Below are 17,424 nucleotides of genomic sequence, written 5' to 3'. Positions count from 1 at the left end.
ATACCATTCTGGACAAATGGCTGTCCAAATCTCTTTTTAAAAAACCTCCAGTGATGGAGCATCCCACAGATTAATTGTTCTCACTGCCAGGAAATTTTTACAGAGAGGTCAGTGCTCAACCACGGTGAGCAAAATACCATAGATTCCTAAGGAGTGTGCAAAGACACGTGCAAATTGCCTTCTTCGCTCTGTCCTGTTGCCCTCAAAAGATTGAGATTGCTACATCTAAATTTCTATGGAACACTTGCAGGACAAAGGGTTTTAAAATTTGGGGAAGCCAAACTGATCTAATTCTGTTTTAATTTATTTTAATTTTTATACTGTATGTATTTTAATTTTGGCTGTTCACCGCCCTGAGTCCTTCAGGAGAAGGGCGGTATACAAATTTAATAAACCAAACCTAACCTAACCTAAAGCCTTAATAGCCAATATCACAGCATCTCCAGATGTTTCACCTATGAATGGTGGCTAAGCTAGCAAACAGAAATCCAGGCCTCTAGCATCTACTTACCCCCCCCTTTTCCTTTCCTTTCTGTTCCACATGAACTTTTTAGAAGACCATCTACAAAAGGGGAAAAATTCAACCTCAATCTTTATATAAAAAATATTCTTTAAAAAAAAAAGAAAATCTTCCTAGAAAAATCACTTCTCACTGCATAAAATAACGCGAATTAATCATTTCTTCATCATAAAAACCCGACTGTCCGGCAGCATTTTATTTCCAGAGTCTCCGTGCTCCTTGTCAAAGAAAAGAAGCAAAAGAGACAGGATCTCCCAACTCCCTTGCTTCATCCAAGTTTTCTGAAGAAGGTCCACGAGAGGTCCACAAGCAGCAATGGAGGATACAATTTTAAGGACCTTTGACGTTGCTGGGCCGAGCAGCTAAGCTTGCATAATAAGCACACTGGGAGGGGTCACATTGTCCATTGGCCCCTGGAGGTCCTGGGGGGCCCAAAAGGCCAGGAGTGCCAGCTTCACCTTGAGCGCCTTGGACTCCAGGAACGCCATCCTTACCGTAGCCAGGTTCACCTGGAACACCTACAGAACAAAGCGGTGGGAATAAAGACAATTGCTGTGATGTGGACAAGCTTAGCAGACAAAATGACGGATACAGGTAGCCCTCGACTTACGACCCCATTAGAGCCCGAGATTTCTGTGGTTGAGTGAGACGTTTGTTAAGTTTATGAAGTGTATATTGGGGGTGGAGACCCTTTGAGAACTGTACGCAATGAAATTTCATTTTAATGGATGCCGATTAGTGTACATTCAAAGTGACAATAAAGTTATTCTAAGTCTATGTTCTAAGTCAGGGATGGCTAACCTTTTTGCCATCGCGTGCCAAAAGCAGGGGAGAGCAGGGGAGTTGCGCGCACGCATGCCCACAACCATAATTCAATGTGTCCCGCCCTCCCATGCATGTGAGTGTGACCCCCCTCGCTTCCCCCGCTATTGGCACGTGATGGCATAGTGAGACCGGAAGGCCCATTTTTTGCCTTCCCCAGGCTCCAGAGCCTTTCTAGAAGCCTGGGGAGGATGAAAATGGCCTTCCCCACCCCTCCGGAGGCCCTCAACAGCCCATTTCCTGACTTCCGGTGAGCCCGGAAGGCCCGGAAATCAGCTGGCCAGTGTGCGCAACTGACATGTACTTAACAACAGTTCCAGTGTCCCAAGGTCAAGCAAATGCCCTTCGTCACCTTCCCAGCCAGTTTCCAACAAGCAAGTCGATGGAGGAAGCGGGATTTGTTTAATGACTATATGATTCATTTAACAACTGCAATGATTGGCTTAATAACCATGGCAAAAAAAAAAAAGTTGTAAAATTGGGTGCGACTCTCGTAACAACCGCCTTGCTTAATGACAGAAATTCTGGTCTCAATTTTGGTCATACGTTGAGGACAACCTATATGGTGTAGAAAGTTAGCACCCACCCCTCTTCTAGAAGAATGAAATATTTTGAGAAATATTTTAAAAAAAGGCAGAATATTATATTTCCCTAAATGAGAAATGGAGAAACATGTGTTTTTTTTTTTAGAGGCAGGAAGCAGACTCACTCTTAACAGCCCCCACCCCTCCAGCAGATATTTTGTGCCCATTAAGAAAGACTGGGCCATCTTATCTACAAAACAAAAGACTTTTAGCTCCAAGATGATGGGATTATCCTTCAGGATATACAATAATAGGATTAGCCCATTACCATTTAGCAGAAGACACAGAGCTCACCACACTGCACCATCTCCTAAGGCAGTGATGGCTAACCTTTTTGCCATTGTGTGCCAAAAGCTGGGGGAGTGCGGGGTGGTCGCGTGTGTGTGTGCCCACACCCATAATTCTATGCACCCTGCCCCTCCATGCATATGTGCGTGACCCCCCATTCTCCCCCTGCTTTTGGCATGTGATGGCACGGTGGGCCCGGTAGGTCCGTTTTTTTGCCCTCCCAAGGCTCCAGAGTCTTTCTAGGAGCCTGGGGAGGGCAAAAACAGCCTTCCCCACCTCCCCGGAGGCCCTCCAGAGGCCAGAAACAGCCCGTTTGCTGACTGCCGTTGGGCCCAGAAGGCCCAAAAATCAGCTGGCCAGCGTGTGCATGCGTGCTGGAACTGAGCTAGGGCAATGCTTGTGTGTCCACCAATATGGCTCCGCGTGCCATTGCATCATCTCAGAACTTCAACCAAACCTGGGAGCTCAAACAGCCTTGGTAGTACAAAAGAGCCTTAGTAGTACAGTGGTCTAAGGCACCCTGTTATTAAGACCAGCTGCCTGCAATTACTGCAGGTTTGAATCTCACCAAGGCTCAAGGTTGACTCAGCCTTCCATCCTTTCTAAGGTAGGTGAAATGAGGACCCGGTTTGTGGGGGCAATAAGCTGACTTTGTATAAATATACAAAAGGATGAAGGCTATTGCTTAGCGCATTGTAAGCCGCCCTGAGTCTCCGGAGAAGGGCGGCATATAAATCAAATTTAAAAAAAAAAAAAACACCTAGGATTTGGACTTTGCCTATAGAGCCAGCTATGACCCCCTACATGGCCCTATGGGAGTCTGACAACAGCCAATAGAATACATGTTCTTGCTCAGGAACAGGAAGTTCAATTTCAAAGCCCAAAGAAGGTATAAAAACCTTCCACTATCAACTCCATGTGGTCAGCTGCCCAGAGCCACGTGTGGTTCTGCTTCATGATTAAACCTTCTTTCTAATCAGCCTCTATGTTTCCGGTGTCTTTCTCCCAACTTGGAACCGAACCAAATGGATACTTCTTCCCACAATGGCAAAATTGGCAATTCACGATACAGCGGCTACATGCATCAGCCTGTCAATCTACCTACAAAGCACAGCTTTTGGGAGGGGGGAAGAAAGTGCAATCAAAGGACCGAACCAACAGTGCCTCCGCCAGCAGGGAATTTTCTCCATCAAGAGAGAAGAGAATATTCTTGGCAGATTTTCAGCCCATTTCTCAGGAACCTTCTTTTTTTGACAGCTTCCCTTTGTTTTAGCCACCTGCTTGACTTCAAACGGCAGTGCCTTTTTTTAGCAGCAGCACCTGCTACAAATGTTCGAAGCAAAAGGTAGAGAGAATTGTTTTCATCCTCCTCCTAAAACCGCTGATTCTACTTCTTAAGGGAAGATGTGGGCCTCTCAAAACGTTTCTCTTATGGAAAGAGGGAACGTCAAAAGGAAGCCTTCGGTGGGGCATTAGAGCAAGGAAATCGACCTCATGCCAAGGGATGAACACCTGAAGTGTACATGTAAGGTCGCTTTCGCAAATATTTATAGGAAAAGGGCTTAGAGGAGAGAGAGAGAGAAATCTGTGAAAATAGGATCCCTGATCGCGAGGCAGAAGGGAGCAAGGAATCTTTGAAGCTTATTGCAGAAAACAGATAGTCAGTTTTAACAGATTAACAGAAATGGAAGGGACCTTGTAGGTCATCTAGTCCAACCCCCTGCCCAAGCAGAAGACCCTACACCAGTGATGGCTAACCTTTTTGCCATTGCATGCCAAAAGCAGGGGGGAACGCATGGGGGGTGTCATGCATGTGTGCCCACACCCATAATTCAATGCCCCCCAGGGTCCCATTCCCCCATGTATGCGAGCACAACCCCCCACGCTCCCCACGCTTTTGGCATGTGATGGCCAGGTAGGCCCGTTTTTCACCCTCCCCAGGCTCCAGGGGCTTTCTTGGAGCCTAGGGAGGGCAAAAACAGCCTTCCCCATCCCCAGGAGTCCCTCTGGAGGCCAGAAACAGTCCATTTCCTGACTTCTGGTGAGCCTGGAAGGCCGATTTTTCGCCCTCCCCAGGCTCCAGAGGCTTTCTTGGAGCATGGGGAGGGTGAAAACAGCCTTCCCCACTTCCCCGGAGGCCCTCCAGAGGCCGGAAACAGCCCGTTTGCTGACTGCCGTTGGGCCCAGAAGACCTGAAAATTAGCTGGACAGTGCACGCATGGCATGGTGATAATTTTTGTATATTGTACATGATTCACTTTTCTAATTTATACTGTAACTGCTATTCTAATAGCAACTCCTTCACAAAAATTATTGCATTGCATTCTTGGTTAAATTATCTTTCTATTGATATATAACTTTACAGTACTACTCCAAAAAAAAAAAAAGTGGTGTTATTAGCTTGTTTTAGAAAATACACTTTTCCCAAAAGATTTCCACAGTTTTGGCCACTACTGTAAAATCCGTATTTGTAGAGAATAAGCAACCCACCTGCTACTCCTGGGGGACCAGTTTCACCCCTCTGGCCAATGCCAGCATCTCCCTTCTCTCCTTTCTCTCCTCTGACACCTGTTGGAGAAAATAAAATACATTTTAATTACAGTATTAAGACTTCTACTGTTTCACAGAGTGCAACTATAAAGATTCTTGACCATTCCCTTCTTATCAATACCGATAGCCATCATTTTTACTCTATATGTTGACAGCACCAAGTGTTCTGTCCCCGTCTCTCACACACACACACAAACAGACAGCCGGGGGTTAAATAAACTGGCAGACAACCAATTCTTCCGATAAGAAGCTTGGCAGCAACCCAGTAGCTGCTTGCCAAGAACTTTACTCACAAACAAAATACACACAGTCAAGAATTGTCCAGTTCGTAAAATAAATCCAAGGCCGATAATGTTGTCTCCAAAGATACAATGTGACTCGATAGTAGTTAGTTTTGTCCATCACAGAGTCTGAATGGCCACCTCACCCCCTTTTATACCCTGTGGGGTGTGGTCCAGTGACTCAGCTTAATCTCTGGCACGCCTTTTCTTCTGTTGCACGCGCTTATCTCTGTGACGCTGCCGAGGATCCAGCCAAGACTCATTTCCCTCATCACTGTCCACCTGTGGCTGCGTGGACGTGCTTGGCCCCGGCCCTATCTCTTGCCCTTCGGCGGGCACCGAAGGCATTGCCAGAGAGGAGGGTTCTGGAGAGGGAGGCCTTGCCAACTCCTCTCCTTCACTCTCAGAGTCCTCTCCTGCCGATGACACAGGTTCAGGTACCGGAGCCACAACACCAAGACTGTCACACAACATTTCACATTGCAAAAATTGTTCATAGTCCTTGAAAGACCTAAATCAGACGGAACATTTGGATCTAAAGATGCTTTCCAGCTAAGGAGCTACTCACCTTTTGGTCCCATGGGTCCCAATGGACCTTCTGAACCTGGTTGCCCAGGTCTGCCAGGTTCTCCTGGAGGGCCAACTCTACCTGGAAGGCCTTCCTTTCCAGGTGATCCAGGAGGCCCTGGTCTACCTTGAGGTGCTTTGATCTGGGAAGGCTGTAACTGGCTTATGAGGTAGGGCAGTCTAGCTGTAGGGAAGAAAATACACAAAGAGTCAGTATGAATGCGTCTACTTTTGGTTGACTACTTTGGAAATTTGTGGACTTCAACTCCCAGAATTCCATTCTGGCTGGGGAATTCTGGGAGTTGAAGTCCACAAGTCTTAAAAGTTGCTGGGATTGGTGGACATCCCTGGTTTTAAAAATCAGGATGGTAAATGGAATCAAGTAAGTGAAGTCTCCCAGCTTTTTGTATGTGCCACACACCTAAAAAGGTCTTCAGGAAGAACCTTCTGCTTTGTTGAGAAGGCTACTTGCTTCTTAGCATTTTTGAAAGCCTTAAACATGCAGATGTTTTGAATTAGATTGTAATTGTTGATAATTTTGTATACCTATATGCACCTCTGTATTTTATTTTGGTTGATGTTTTTTACTGTAAAGATCTATGAGACTTTGGAAATTGGTGGAATAAAAAATCTGCATTTTTTTTAAAAAAAAAAACATGTTGAATTTGGTACTCAATACATTATGATGCAAACTTGTTGTCCCAGTATTTGTTGTACTGTGACAACATTTAGTAGACTGCAACCTACTTCTTGGTAAACTAGAAAAATGTGGGATAGACAGCATCATCACCAGAGGGATTTATCAGACAACCATGGAACTCTGTTACCTTCCCACCAGTGGTTAAATCCAATTTTTTTTTACTACGGTTCTGTGGGCGTGGCTTGGTGGGTGTAGTGTGGCTTGGTAAGTGTGGCTTGGTGGGTGTGGCAGGAGAAGGATACTGCAAAATCTCCATTCCCTCCCCACTCCTGGGGGAAGGATATTGCAAAATCTCCATTCCCACCCCATCCTGGGGCCAGCCAAAGGTGATATTTGCTGGTTCTCTGAACTAAAATTTCTGCTACCGGTTCTCCAGAACCTGTCAGAACCTGCTGGATTTCACCCCTGCTCCCCACCGAAGTGGTGCCTGCATTTATTTGCCTGCATTTGCATGCTTTCAAACTTCTAGATTGGCAAGAGCTAGGGCAAGTAACAGGAGTTCACCCCATTGTGTGGCGCTTGGGTCTCGAACCTGGTAAGCTCAGCATCTGTAACCACTGAGCCATTATGCCCCTTCTATCTTTTAAGTTTAACCTGTTTAGCCTAATAAAGATTTATTGAAAGCAAAGGGAGAAAGCAATGGAAGAGGATGATATGGTTAGTTAGATGAACATGAATTTGGGCAAATTCTGGGAGACAGTGGAGGACAGTTGGGCCTGTCATACTTTGATCCATTGGGTTGTTGAAGTGTTGGCCAAATTTAGTGACCGAACAAATAAAGATTTGGACTCAAGTGGATCTCACAGTGTCGTCTCTGGGCCTGACATCAAGATAAAACTCAAAACACATCTTAAAGTCCAGACTAAAACAATTTAAGAATCAGAAGCATGGAAAAAGAGATGCATCTTTTCAGATATTCCAAATATCAAGAAAAATAAAGCCCAATCCCAAATTAAGTCCCAAGCAATTCAGAACATGTCATAGTTGTAGAACAATGCAAGAGAAGGTTTCCTTCCATATGCCAGACCTGTGACAACAGGGCATCATCTAAAGAACACAGCAGAATCTTGGTATAAATATCTTCATAAATGTTTAATTTTCTCCTCAAATAACTTCTTTAATCACTCCTCTTGTCCTATACTCTTCCACAATTCATTGCAGCAGCTGTGGTGGAATGAAACTTTCTCTCTGTGTGTTTCTTTCTCTGCATTTCTCTCTCTCTCTCTCTCTCTCTCTCTCTCTCTCTCTCTCTCTCTCTCTCTCTCTGTGTGTGTGTGTGTGTTTGTGTGTGTGTGTGTGTGTGTGTATGTGTGTGTGTGTTTCTCTCTCTGTCTCTGTCTCTCTCTTTCTCTCTGTTTCTGTCTCTCTGTCTGTCTGTCTCTCTGTCTGTCTCTCTCTCTGTCTCTTTCTCTCTCTCTCTCTGTCTCTCTCTCTGTCTCTGTCTCTCTGTGTCTCTCTCTGCATCTCTCTCTTTCTGTTTCTGTCTCTCTCTCTCTCTCTCTCTCTGTGTGTGTGTGTATGTGTGTGTGTCTCTCTCTCTGTCTCTCTCTCTGTTTCTGTCTCTGTCTCTCTGTCTGTCTGTCTCTCTTTCTCTCTCTCTCTGTCTCTTTCTCTCTCTCTGTTTCTCTCTCTCTCTGTCTCTGTCTCTGTCTGTCTCTGTCTCTCTCTGTCTCTCTCTCTTTCTGTTTCTGTCTCTCTTTATCTCTCTTTCTCTCTCTCTCTCTCTCTCTCTGTGTCTCTCTGTTTCTGTCTCTCTGTCTCTGTCTCTCTGTCTCTGTTTCTGTCTCTCTCTTTCTCTGTCTCTCTGTCTCTCTCTCTCTCTCTCTCTCTCCCTCCCTCCCTCCCTCATTCCCTCCTTCCCTCCCTCCTCTCTCTGATTTTCTTTTATCCCAGAACTAGTTTCTCCCTTCTTCTACTAATTTGAAATCAGAGCAAGGTTTGGTCTTTGGGAGATAGGGGCAGTTTTTATTTCCCTAGTTTTTAAACAAAAGAAGTTGCAAAGTTGTGTGCAGAAGGAGCAGTGTGAAAAGGTTTTGCTTACAAGCTCACAGTGATATCCTTAGGGGTAGTTGTGACACTTTTAGGAGTAATCTTCAGAGCACATAACAGCTGGGCTAGAAGCATACAGCTTGCTCTTTTAAAATGTTCAAAAGAGAACAAGAAGAAGAAGAAAAAAAAAAGTGCTCACCACTATGAAGTAATAAATAATAATGTACCTTTTGTATTATGTGCCTCTTCTACCAAGTGAAGACATTTTTATTTTCCTTGGGAAATTACTTTGAAAAATGCTTTAGCTTGCAGAATATTTTTAGCTGCCGCCACATAATATTGTTAATTTTTTTTCTTTCTTTCATGCATATTTTACTGTTTTATATTCATTATTTACCACTCTATAATCTACCGAGGAAAGGGACAGCAAGCAAATCTTCTACTTAACATTGAATTCAGAAACTATAGAAAAGGAATGACTGTATATGTTAGAAATATTCACCCCCCCAGAAACCCAAAGTAATGAACTTGGCAATGTTGTAGACAGCAATTAGGTTCCAGAAAAAAAAAAAAATAATGCGAACATAATTAAAAGCAATGCTCCTGCTAGTGTCTACCATCTTCGATCCAACAGAGAAGAATATGCTTCTCAAAAGCAAAGTACCACTTTATCAGGACCTTGGAGGTCTTCTAGTCCAACCCCCTGCTTTGGCAGAAGACCAAATACCATTTCTGACAAGTGGCTGTCTAGTATCTTCTTAAAAGCCTCCAGTGATGAAGCACCCACAACTTCTGAGAGTAAGCAGTTCCACTGATTAATTGTTCTAACTGTTAAGAAAATTCTCCGTAGTTCAAGGTTGCTTCTCTTCCTTAATTAATTTCCATCCATTGGTTCTTATCTTACGTTCTGGTGCTTTGGAGAATAGGTTGACCCCCCCCTCTTCTTTGTGGCAGCCCCTCAAATACTGGAATACTGCTATCATGTCATTCCTAGTCCTTATACAAACTTAATTCATGCAACCAAATCAAAGAGGCATGAAAGAATAGTGATGGGGAATCTTAATTACAATGATACTTGTTTGGAAACTGTTTTCCAAACAAGTATCAATGTAATTTGTTTTCTCCTGAAAAAGGAGAACAAAATAGATTCTGTTAAAAACAGAATTAGAAAGATTCCAAAAAGTTTAAACAATGCAGTTTTTAAAAATCGCTTAAGAAATTTCAGCTATGAAAAAAGACAGATGTAGGAGGTGAAAAGTCAACAATAAAAGTATTGGCAGGCAATAATTTAAAAATTCCAGAGAAGCTCAAAGTTGTTAGAGATACAGTATTTGAAGGGGCTTATTATTTTATCTATTATCTATATGTTTGCTAGGAGTTGAAAACAATGAGACACATATCAAAAGGATTTTATTTATTTATCAAATGTATACACTACTGATCACTTTTGCAATGACATTAGGTGATACACACACACACACACACACACACACACACACACACACACATATATATATTACATGTAAAAAGAAAGCTAGAGACAAAATTAAAAAGCATAGTACCATTTAGATGTACAGTGTAAAAGAGAAGTAGAAAAGTCCTTCCTTCCTTCCTTCCTTCCTTCCTTCCTTCCTTCCTTCCTTCCTTCCTTCCTTCCTTCCTTCCTTCCCTCCCTCCCTCCCTCCCTCCCTCCCTCCCTCCCTCCTCTTCTGATCCTCTCTAACATGTTGAAATCACTTGCCCACTTTTGGACTTCATAATACAAGTCCTTACCATCAAGTTGTTTTCCTAACTCTTCTTGGATGAGTCTTCGCAGTGTTTCTGTTGATGGAGGATCCCCCTAGGAGATTAAAAAAATGCCTTAAGACACCAGAGCTTAAAATACTGATGTTTATGAATGAGTTTAAATCCTTTCTTAAGCAGATAAGAAAGTTTATTCATTCTTTCTAAAGCTAAAATGTGTAATACAGTAGCATTTTCAAAAAAAAAAAAAAAAACCCTTTAGGAGGCACATTCTAGCATTTTCAAAAACCTCATAGGGCCTTTAGTCACAAAACTTTGAAAGAATAGGAGTAACTATTGTGTAACAATTCTAAATGGTTCCAGTTTTAATACAGGAGAGGGTTAGGCATGCTACATGTACAAAAAGAAGTTTGAATCATTCACGAAAGAAGCATGAGCTTATTCCTCAATATTTCTCTATCTTAATAGCATGAATTGTAAATGCTATAATAGATCCATTTGGTGATGGCAATAGTGGTTTTGAAGGCATTTTGGGATGCTGAAGAAAACCTGAAACCCAAAGTTCATTTCTTCCAGAAGCTATTCTTCAAACTGGTCCTTCGCAGGAATTCCAAATACTCCAAGCATAGCAAATTCTTCATGGCATCCTCAAGAATATATGAAAATAACTAGGTTGCCTATAATTGATAACAATGAATGGTTCACATTGAAATGGACGTAAACTATTTGGTAATTATCCAACAATAGTTTTTTTAAAAAAATATTCAGCTGCATTTTTATATGTGATGAGTTAAAAAAAAAAAATACAGCTGATAAGATGCATACAGAAGCATTTGCAACCAGACAAGATTTCAACAGAAATATAATCAGGTCAGAGTTTGCATCATAACATCACCACCATTCTGTTATTTGGTTTCCTTGGACCTCCCAGTGGCAGACATTTTGGGGTAGCCAACCCAAAGTACATTTCCCTCTAAACTCACTCTAGGCCCAGGAAATCCAGGTTGGCCTGGAGGACCAGGAGGCCCAACTTGTCCTGACTCTCCTGATGGTCCTGAGGGACCCATTAATCCCGTGTGTCCCTTGCGTCCAGGAACTCCTGGATCACCTGGTGGTCCCTTCACTCCTGCTGGCCCTTTTTCACCTTTAGTTCCAGGATCCCCCTGATGAAGAAAAAAAGATAGATTGGATTAAAAAAAAAGATGTGGAGACTCTAGAAAGAGTTCAGAGAAGAGCAACAAAGATGATTATGGGACTGGAGGCTAAAACATATGAAGAACGGTTGCAGGAACTGGGTATGTTTAGCTTAATGAAAAGAAGGACTAGGGGAGACAGGATAGCAGTGTTCCAATATCTCAGGGGCTGACACAAAGAAGAGGGAGTCAAGCTATTCTCCAAAGCACCTGAGGGCAGGACAAGAAGCAATGGGTGGAAACTAATCAAGGAGAGAAGCAACTTAGAACTAAGAAGACATTTCCTGACAGTGAGAACAATTAATAAGTAAAACAACTTGCCTCCAGAAGTTGTGAATGCTCCAACACCGGAAATTTTTAAGAAGATGTTGGATAACCATTTGTCTGAAGTGGTTTAGGTTTCCTGCCTGGGCAGGGGGTTGGACTAGAAGACCTCCAAGATCCCTTCCAATTCTGTTATTCTATTCTAAATGCAAACGGGACTATTGGCCTAAGAGGGTTGGGGACTTTTGCATTAGAGTGAATAGCCAATGTCATTGATAAACAAAAAAAAAATCTGCTTTATTTATTGATTTGATTGACTGATTGATTGATTGCCACCCATCTTGCTTCAAAATGGTCTTCCTCCTTCTTACTTTCCTCTTCTCCTTCCGTTTTCCTGCAAGTTCAGGGTCCTTCCCCCCCTCCCTGCCCCAAATCAACTGAGTGTTTATCCATTGGTTGCTAGGGAATTTATCGACTGGCTTCTTACCTGAGCCTAACATCATGGGCTGAGACAGAAACTGACCCAAAGTTACCAATTGGCTTTCATGCCTTAGATGGGACTAGAACTCACGGTCTCCTGGTTCCTGGCCTAGTGCCTTAGCTACTAGACCAAACTGGCTCTCAAATTAAGCAAAAAAAAAAAAAAAAAAAACGTGATAACTCTTCAGCAGAGACCAGGGGTGAAATGCTCCTGTTTCGGACCGGATCAGATGATCCGGTAGCGATTGTGGCAGGTGGTTCGGAGAACCGGTAGCGATGGAGGCACAAGGCTCCGCCCACCTGCCCGGGGTGTCATTATTTCCTGCTTTTAAAAGGTAAAAAAAGGCTCTGACGATCACGCACCACAGCTGTGATCGTCAGACTCTTTTTTTTTACTTTTAAAAGCATTTTTTTACAACCTATTCGCCCAAATAGGTTGTTAAAAAATGCTTTAAAAAAGTAAAAAAAAAAATTGGCCACGCCCACCCAGCCACGCCCACAGAACCAGTACTAACAAATTTTACATTTCACCACTGGCAGAGACCCATTAAAAATGCTGAATGGACAAACCAGACCTTACTACTTTAGGGGTGTGTGTGTGGGGGGGGAATCAGGTAACAGAGTCACTCATCTCCCACAGAACTCTAACTTTCTTTAAATGCCCTCTCTGGATGAACAGAGAGTGCTTCATCTATTGCAAACAGGAGATGAGGCTTTCAATTGAAAGTCAGATATACGTTCCAACCTAGGCTTCTTTAAGTAGCAAGAAGCAGAGTCTTAGTCCCGGTAAAACCCCTTTTATTTACACAACTGTGAATTACGTTCATTCACAGTCAGCAAGATTTGTCCAAACAGTTTTTCAGAGGAATATTTCTCAACACACCTTATCACGTTTGGCAAGCTGCCAGATAATTAGTTTCCAACCATAGATAAGGTAAATCTTGGCACAGAGTCTTTTAAAGTCACGAACAGAACTTTCCACTTTGGCGACGACCAACTGAACGAATTGTTTCCTGCAAAAGCCCCCTCCCCATTTGCTCCTCTTTTGTTTCCTATGGGAGGGGCCAATCACCTCCGAGGTGTGGCTTTACTCCCGAGTCGACCCTGCTTTCTTAGTTATTCTTGTCTTCTGGCAGCTCTGCACATGCACACTCTGCCTCACTGCTGTCTAGCTCCCTTTCTGCCTCTGATGCAGAGCCCATCGGAGCTTTCCCCAGCCCCCAGGACTGGCCCATGTTCCTCCCCAACCTCCTCACTGTCCGACTCTGCTTCCAGCTCTCCAGGCTGCTGGTTGGCCACAACAATATACAAGAATCCTAGAAATTATGAAATTGTAGCTGGGGTAATGATGAACTGAATGAAATTGATTCAGAAATACGTTAAATACGACACCTCTTCTGCGCAAGCTGCACTGGCTCCCAGTGGTCTTCCGGGTGCGATTCAAGGTGTTGGTTACCACCTTTAAAGTGCTCCATGGCATTGGACCTGGGTACCTTCGAGACCGTCTTCTGCCACCAGTAGCCTCCCACCGGCCAGTTCACTCCCACAGAGAGGGTCTCCTCAAGGTGCCATTGGCCAAATTATGTCGGCTGGCGACACCCAGGGGGAGGGCCTTCTCTGTAGGAGCCCCTGCCCTTTGGAATGAACTGCCCCCAGAAATGTGTAAGATCTCCGACCTCCGTGTATTTCGCTGTGCCCTCAAAACCTTGTTGTTCTGCCAGGCCGGGCTATCAATGTAAAGATTTTAATTGGTTTTAAATGTGGGATTTTAAATTTGGGGGTTTTATAATTGAGCCAATTATTTAATAATTTTAATTATTTTTAAATTTTGTCTGTCTTTGTGCTTTTAATCAGGCTGTACACCGCCCTGAGTCCTTCGGGAGAAGGGCGGTATAGAAATAAAATTATTATTATTATTATTAAATAGCAATAATTTGTTTACCTATGAGTGAATACAATAAGATTACATGTTATCTGCTACTGAGGTGTCACAGAGAGCTGACATTTGACAGCTTGAGTTTAAAATTTTGGGATATGAATGAAGCTCTCATACTTACCCTGTCGCCTTTTTGACCGTGTCCTCCTGGACTCCCTGAGGTGCCCTGAAAAGAGAGGAGGGGATCTAAAGACCAGTGATAAAGCTAATTCTTTGTGTATGTGTGTGTGTCTCATCTCTCTTTAACATACTCATGTGAAAGAGAAAATTAATTATATTGCGTGAATTATAATGGCGTTTGTAGTAGCAAGCAGAATTTAAAAAAACAAACAAACAAAGGTGTTTGCCATTTGCAATCACTCTTAGCAGAACTAATAAATCAACCTTTTTGTGTGAAGAAGGCAGAAGTGGTATTCAACCAGTTCGGACTGATTCAGGTGAACCGGTAGTGGCAACTGTGGGTGGGCCTGCCCGCCCTGGCGTAATGCCATCCTATTTAGCCATGTTTTGGAAGGCACACACATATGTGGAAGGCTTGGCGTATGTGTGGAAGGCACACGCAAGAGAGAAGCGAGCGTCCGCACACAGAAATCTGGTGGTAAGAATATGTGAAACACACCGCTGGAGGAAGGAAGGTAGGTAGGAGGAAGGTAATGAAATACATACCTCTTTCCCTGGGACCCCCCTTTTCACCTGGGTCTCCCTATGGAAAAGAAAGATAAACCAGATTATGTGGCATGGCAGATAATCTACAACGCTATTTCTCAACCTTTATACTGTAACTTTAATGTGTTGGCTTCAACTCCCGAAATACACACATCTCATAGTGGCCAAGGTTGAGAAATATGTACAAATACTGCAAATGGCTAACTGCATGAAAAGGGGGCAATCAGAAACTTAATAGGTTTTTTTAAAAAATCAGTTTTTCTCTTTTTTTAATTTTTGGTATATATTTTTTAATTTGCTTTGTTCATCTATTTTTTCTTTCTTTCATTGACATGTATTTGTAAATACACACACAATTATGTATATCAAGTAATAATACTGTACAATGGAGATTTTAACGTTAAGCGATTCATTCTGTTGTGTCAATTCATTCTGTTCAACTATCAATTGTTCTGACAGTTAGAACAATTAATAAGTGGAAAAACTTGCTGCAGAAGTTGTGAATGCCCCAACACTGGAAATTTTTAAGAAGATATGGGATAACCATTTGTCTGAAGTGGTGTAGGGTTTCCTGCCTGGGCAGGGGGTTGGACTAGAAGACCTCCAAGGTCCCTTCCAACTCTGTTATTCTATTCTATTCTGTTCTGTTCTGTTCTGTTCTGTTCTGTTCTGTTCTGTTCTGTTCTGTTCTGTTCTGCTCTGCTCTGCTCTGTTCTGTTTTTTTTAAAAAAACTTGATTTATATGCCGCCCTTCTCCGGAGACTCAGGGCGGCTTACAATGCGTTAAGCAATAGCCTTCATCCTTTTGTATATTTATACAAAGTCAGCTTATTGCCCCCACAATCTGGGTCCTCAATTTACCTACCTTAGAAAGGATGGAAGGCTGAGTCAACCTTGAGCCTGGCGAGATTCGAACTTACTAATTGCAGACAGCTGGAGTTAAATTACAATGCATTAGTCTGCTGAGCTATCCAGGCTCCTGTTCTATTCTATTCTATTCTATTCTATTCTATTCTATTCTATTCTATTCTATTCTATTCTATTCTATTCTATTCTATTCTATTCTATTCTATTCTATTCATTCATTTGTATTTCACATCTCTCTTGGACTGAGCCTTTATTGCATAGCAAATAAATATAAATATATTCCCCTTTCCAACAGAAAGGGAAGACCAATTTTGTTTTGGGTTGGGAACTAAGTAGGGCTAGAACTGTTTAGGAGGTATCCCAAGGTAAATAAAAAAATCAAAGGAATATCCTGGAAGATAGCAGTGGTTAACTCCCTCAGCACTATTGTGAAGGAAGCTATAAAAATATTCTTGCAGAGGCATCTGGAGTTAAACCCAACTCAGATTCCTCTTTCTTCTTCTTCCTGGTGTATTCCTGCAGGTGCAGGGTCTGCTTTTTGGATCATTGAATGCCACTTTGCACTGTCAGCTGCGTCTCCAGGGCTCAGGCCTGTGGCTTGCGTATCTTTGTTGATGGTGTCTTGCCTTCTCTACTTTGGATGCCTGCGAGGTTACCGGCCATGGACTTCTAGTTGGTAGGCAGTCTTGGCCATGGTGGAAGGTGCTGGATATGTCCATACCAGCAGAGTCGGCCTTCTCTCAGATTCCTCTTTGCCTTACCTTAATGAGGACTTCCTAATTACTCTACATTTTGTATTTTAACACTAAGCATGAGCATCACCAGTCGGCTACTTACAGGAAGACCTCGTGGCCCAATGAAACCAGGAACGCCTGGGCTGCCAGTTTCACCTTTGCTTCCCTTGGAGCCCTTGGGGTGAAAAAGAGAAGACATAAGGGCTAAAGGAAACTCTGATCACTCTCATTCCAAAAGAAGATGATGTTTAGAGCAGTGTTTCCCAAACTTGACCCTTTGAAGATGTATGGACTTCAACTCCCAGAATTCCTCAACCAGGCATACTGGTTGGGGAATTCTGGGAATTGAAGTCCATGCATCTTAAAATAGCCAAGTTTGGGAAACACTGGTTTAGAGTCAAGAACCATCTTCTTCCCTAACTGACTTGCCAGAAGCAATCAAGTAGTAAAGTTTGCCTATGACCTCAGTGACTGTACAGCATGCTACAAACCTCTGTGTATGCCTTGTTATTTGCATAAGAGATGCCGATGAGGTCTCCTAAGCAAAACTTGGAAGAAGAATGTTAATTTTAGGTAGTTCTTTGAGAACTTTCTGTGTGCAAAAATGTGGAGTCTCTTGATTCTTGTGACCACTTGATGTGGACAAATCAATGGTGAAATCCAATTTTTTTTTACTATTGTTCTGTAGGCGTGGTGTGGCTTGGTAGGGCGTGGCTTGGTGGGTGTGGCAGGGGAAGGATACTGCAAAATCTCCATTCCCACCCCACTCCAGTGGAAGGATATTGCAAAATCCCCTCCCCGCTCCTGGGGAAAGGATATTGCAAAATCCCCATTCCCACCCCACTCTGGGTCCAGCCAGAGGTGGTATTTGCCGGTTCGCCAAACTACTCAAAATTTCCGCTACCGGTTCTCCAGAACCTGTCAGAACCTGCTGGATTTCACCACTGGGACAAATCAATACATCAGACATTCTTCTCCTTTAGGTAGAATTTTAATTTAGGAAAAGGATGGATATTCTGAAAGTTTCCGGCTTCCTGTGGCTTCTACAGCCACAAACTGGTTTCAAAAGCAGTAATCAAAAATAGCGATGTTATTTTGAGATTATCTTGCAAATATATACACACCGACTCCCAAATAACTCTGGCAGGCTTGCTATGATATTGATATTAAAACCATCCAGACAACAGTATATTTTTTTTAAATCTCAAAATGACTTTAAAAAGATACATTTTGAGCCTGG

The 17,424-nt window shown here is 42.9% G+C and overlaps 1 protein-coding gene across 1 annotated transcript in view; it reads right to left on the bottom strand.

The window, feature by feature from the left end:
• Nucleotides 1-448: 448 nt before the first annotated feature.
• Nucleotides 449-17,424, bottom strand: part of COL22A1 (collagen type XXII alpha 1 chain) — a 196,051-nt gene continuing 179,075 nt past the window's right edge. Inside the window, 9 exon segments of the mRNA XM_070940313.1 lie at nt 449-1,038; nt 4,705-4,782; nt 5,614-5,796; nt 10,075-10,141; nt 11,028-11,207; nt 14,039-14,083; nt 14,584-14,601; nt 14,603-14,620; nt 16,288-16,359. Coding sequence (XP_070796414.1) covers nt 851-1,038; nt 4,705-4,782; nt 5,614-5,796; nt 10,075-10,141; nt 11,028-11,207; nt 14,039-14,083; nt 14,584-14,601; nt 14,603-14,620; nt 16,288-16,359 — 849 coding nt within the window. The 3' untranslated portion in view covers nt 449-850.

The sequence above is a fragment of the Pituophis catenifer genome, unplaced genomic scaffold, assembly GCF_029215685.1.
Source record: "Pituophis catenifer annectens isolate HBS135680 unplaced genomic scaffold, rPitCat1.0.hap2 SCAF_3, whole genome shotgun sequence".
Taxonomy (NCBI): Eukaryota; Metazoa; Chordata; class Lepidosauria; order Squamata; family Colubridae; genus Pituophis; species Pituophis catenifer.
The sequence above is the reverse complement of the archived record's forward strand: the minus strand, read 5'-3'. Positions and strand labels throughout refer to the sequence as shown.